Source organism: Otolemur garnettii, unplaced genomic scaffold (genome assembly GCF_000181295.1).
Source record: "Otolemur garnettii isolate 467f Iridium unplaced genomic scaffold, OtoGar3 scaffold00019, whole genome shotgun sequence".
NCBI lineage: Eukaryota > Metazoa > Chordata > Mammalia > Primates > Galagidae > Otolemur > Otolemur garnettii.
This window is the reverse complement of record NW_003852414.1, coordinates 18999415-19002392: the sequence shown is the minus strand read 5'-3', so window position 1 is coordinate 19002392 and position 2978 is coordinate 18999415. Positions and strand designations below refer to the sequence as shown.

The 2978-nt window shown below is 43.5% G+C and overlaps 1 protein-coding gene across 4 annotated transcripts in view; it reads left to right on the top strand.

The window, feature by feature from the left end:
• OPTN (optineurin) overlaps positions 1-2978 on the top strand; it is a 41252-nt gene that overhangs the window by 20935 nt on the left and 17339 nt on the right. For all 4 annotated transcript variants that reach the window (XM_023511372.1, XM_023511373.1, XM_012803342.2 and 1 more), the window contains exon 7: positions 2593-2695. In XM_023511372.1, coding sequence (XP_023367140.1) covers positions 2593-2695 — 103 coding nt within the window. The remainder of the gene's footprint in view (positions 1-2592; positions 2696-2978) is intronic.

Genomic DNA, 2978 nt, shown 5'->3' with positions numbered 1-2978 from the left:
AAAAAAAAAAAAAAAAAAATTTGCCTGGTTTCCCCACACTCTGTCTCCCCATGAGGAAGTCTCTCAGTTACATTTAAACCCGTCAGAGTCCAGCAGTCTTCTCTTCTGGAAGACTCTTCTCCAGGGGCCTCGACCACTCGTGCTCTCGGTCTTGCTGCACTGCCGTCATGGTGGAACTGCCTGGATCGTCCCGTGTGGGGCCTGTGGGTCTCCTGTGTCAGATCACCTGCTTCCTGAATCTGATGCCTCTCTTACTCCTTTTCGTCTTTAGATAAGAGTTATACCACATCTCCATTGGCTTACTGAGAAAGCATATATGGAAAGTATATTTTCTGAGATCTGAGGTTAAGTCAAGTGGTAGTTGGGTTAGATGCAGAATCCCAGGTTGGCTATCATTTTCCCTCTGATTTTTGAAAGCAGTGCTTCATTATATTGTGGCTTCTGGTGTTTAACTGTTAAGAAATTTATTGCCCCTGTAATTCTTATTCTTTTGGGATGAAATTTCTTTTGCTTTCCTCCCCTTTGAAGCTCTTTGCTTTGGCCCAAATATTCTGAAATTTCACATGGCATCCGTGTGAGTCTGGGTTTCTTTTGGACACTCTTGGGTCTTTTCATTCGGCAAACTAGGTCCTTTAGTTCCTGAAAAATAATCTTGAATGAATTTAGGGATTATTTCCTGCCTTAAATTTCATCTGTTCTCTCTCTCTCTTGCTAGAACTGACCCTATTATTTTGTTATTTTGCATTGGACCTCCTGGCCCAGTCATCTGATTTTCTGAAGCTTTGTTTTTCTTCGCCATCTCTCTGTCGTTTTCCTTTTTCCCTCCCTTCTTCCTTCCCTTCCTGGTAGATTTGATGAACTTTCACCTTCCTTTTCTTTTGGGTGGCAGGGGGACTTTGATGTTCCTTTTTTAATTCCTAGCATATGTTTCCTTATGTCTCTACAGGTTATTAATGACGGTTTATTTTTAAATCTCCTGGCTCCTCACCCCCCACATTTTCTATTTCCAGTAAGCTCCTTTTATCTGTTTCCCTCAGGATTGGAGTGCTCCCACCTAATGGGCACAGTGTAAGGGTTTATGGCACACCTCTTGGGTGCAAGACACAACTACAAGAGGGACTCTACCTACCAAACACTATAATGCAAACACTATAAATCTGGTTGTTTGCACCCTCATATTAACCTGAAATTTATTTAAAAAAAGGAAAGTTTCCCTCAACTGATAATATTGCCAGGTCAGATTTTTTTTTTTTAATTTTTTTGAGACAGAGCCTCAAGCTATTCCCCTGGGTAGAGTGCCGTAACATCACAGCTCACAGCAACCTCCAACTCCTGGGCTCAAGTGAGTCTCCTGCCTCAGCCTCCCAAGTAGCTGGGACCACAGGCGCGTGCCATAACGCCTGGCTATTTGTTGGTTGCAGCCATCATTGTTGTTTGGCAGGCCAGGGCTGGATTCAATCCCGCCACCTTAGGTGTATGTGGCTGGCACCTTAGCCACAGGCACCAAGCCGCCAGGTCAGATTTAAGAGGATGAGTTAAAAGCTGCCTGAAGCTCTGCGAGCACCAGCCGTGAGGAAGCCCCATGTCTGAGACTTTTCAGTTTTTCCCTGGTCCTGGTCAGATTCTCCAGAGAAGACTTCCAGCCTCCTGTGTGGAGGATATTTTTCTAGATGTCAGGGTTCTTGAGATGATGAAAAGCAGGCTAAAGGTCTCAATAGCCTGTAATTAAAATCCTCTTTCAAAGTAGGAAACCCAAGCGGTCGACTCTGCTTCACATCTGAGTCCAGAGCGTCTTTATTTTACCATCCTCCAGTCCTTCCTCCTCACCACCTCCGTAGGTAGCCGGTGTCACTGATTCCTGAGAGTCCAGGAATTCCCACAGTGTGAGTCAGGTCACTTCCGGCCCTCCTTACCGATGACTTAGAATCCTTGGGCTCCTCAGCCTGCCCCACTCATGCCGGTGCTTCCCTCGTTTTTTCTGCTGCTATTTCCTTTCCCCTCCTCTTTGTTCTGTAGGCATGTGGCTTTTTGGAAGTTGTTTTAGTAGGGTTTTGAGGGTGGGAGAAAAAAATGCATGCACATCCTCAACCTACCATCTCTGTCCACAGTGTGACATCTCTGTATCTATGTTAGGATGGCTTGCCTGTGATTCGGATTTGGTGTAAGGACGGTGCCACATTTGTTTGCTCAGGGGCTTATAAACTTAGATGAGTCCTAAAAGGAAACGTCTTTGTCTGCTGGATTCTCGTAAATAGGACACAACACACGGACAGAATACATACCCATCCTCATGTGTGCATACACTATGAAAGTTTTTAAAATATTTCTGCATAGTACAGTTACATGGAAACAGGCGTGTTTAAGGTAGTTACACCTGCCTTTTACTTCTACATGTATTCATCTCTGAAATCCATTCTAGTCAATTTTAGGATAAAAAATAAAACCAGTGCTATTACAGTGAATATGAAGAGATTTTGAAAACCCCTGATCTTGTGTCCAAATTTTGAACAATACTTTTCTAGTGTTTCTGAAATTGCTATTCCCCTTGAAGTAAAAGGGAAGGTAACTTTTCTACGTTTTGTAATTTTTCAGAATTTCAGACTTTGAAAAGAAAGCAAATGATCGTTCTGAGATTGAAACCCAAACAGAGGAAAACACAGAACAAGAGAATGAAGAGGAGAAAGGCCCAGAGACTGTGGGTACTAAGACTACAAGGTCGCTGTCACCCCCCAGCCCTATAAGCCCTATAACTATAGTGAGATGTATTCCCATCAGTAGTCTCTGAAACCACTCCTGTTTCTCTTTTTGACCAATATCTTCTCCTAAATCCTTAAGTGAACAAGCCTGCTAAATGAAAAAGGAATTTTGTCCACTTTAAAATCAGACCATTTGAAGATGTGACTCAAAAACTTGAGGCAGGATTGAAAGATCTTGGTTTGGCTCGGCGCCTGTGGCTCAAGTGGCTAAGGCGCCAGCCA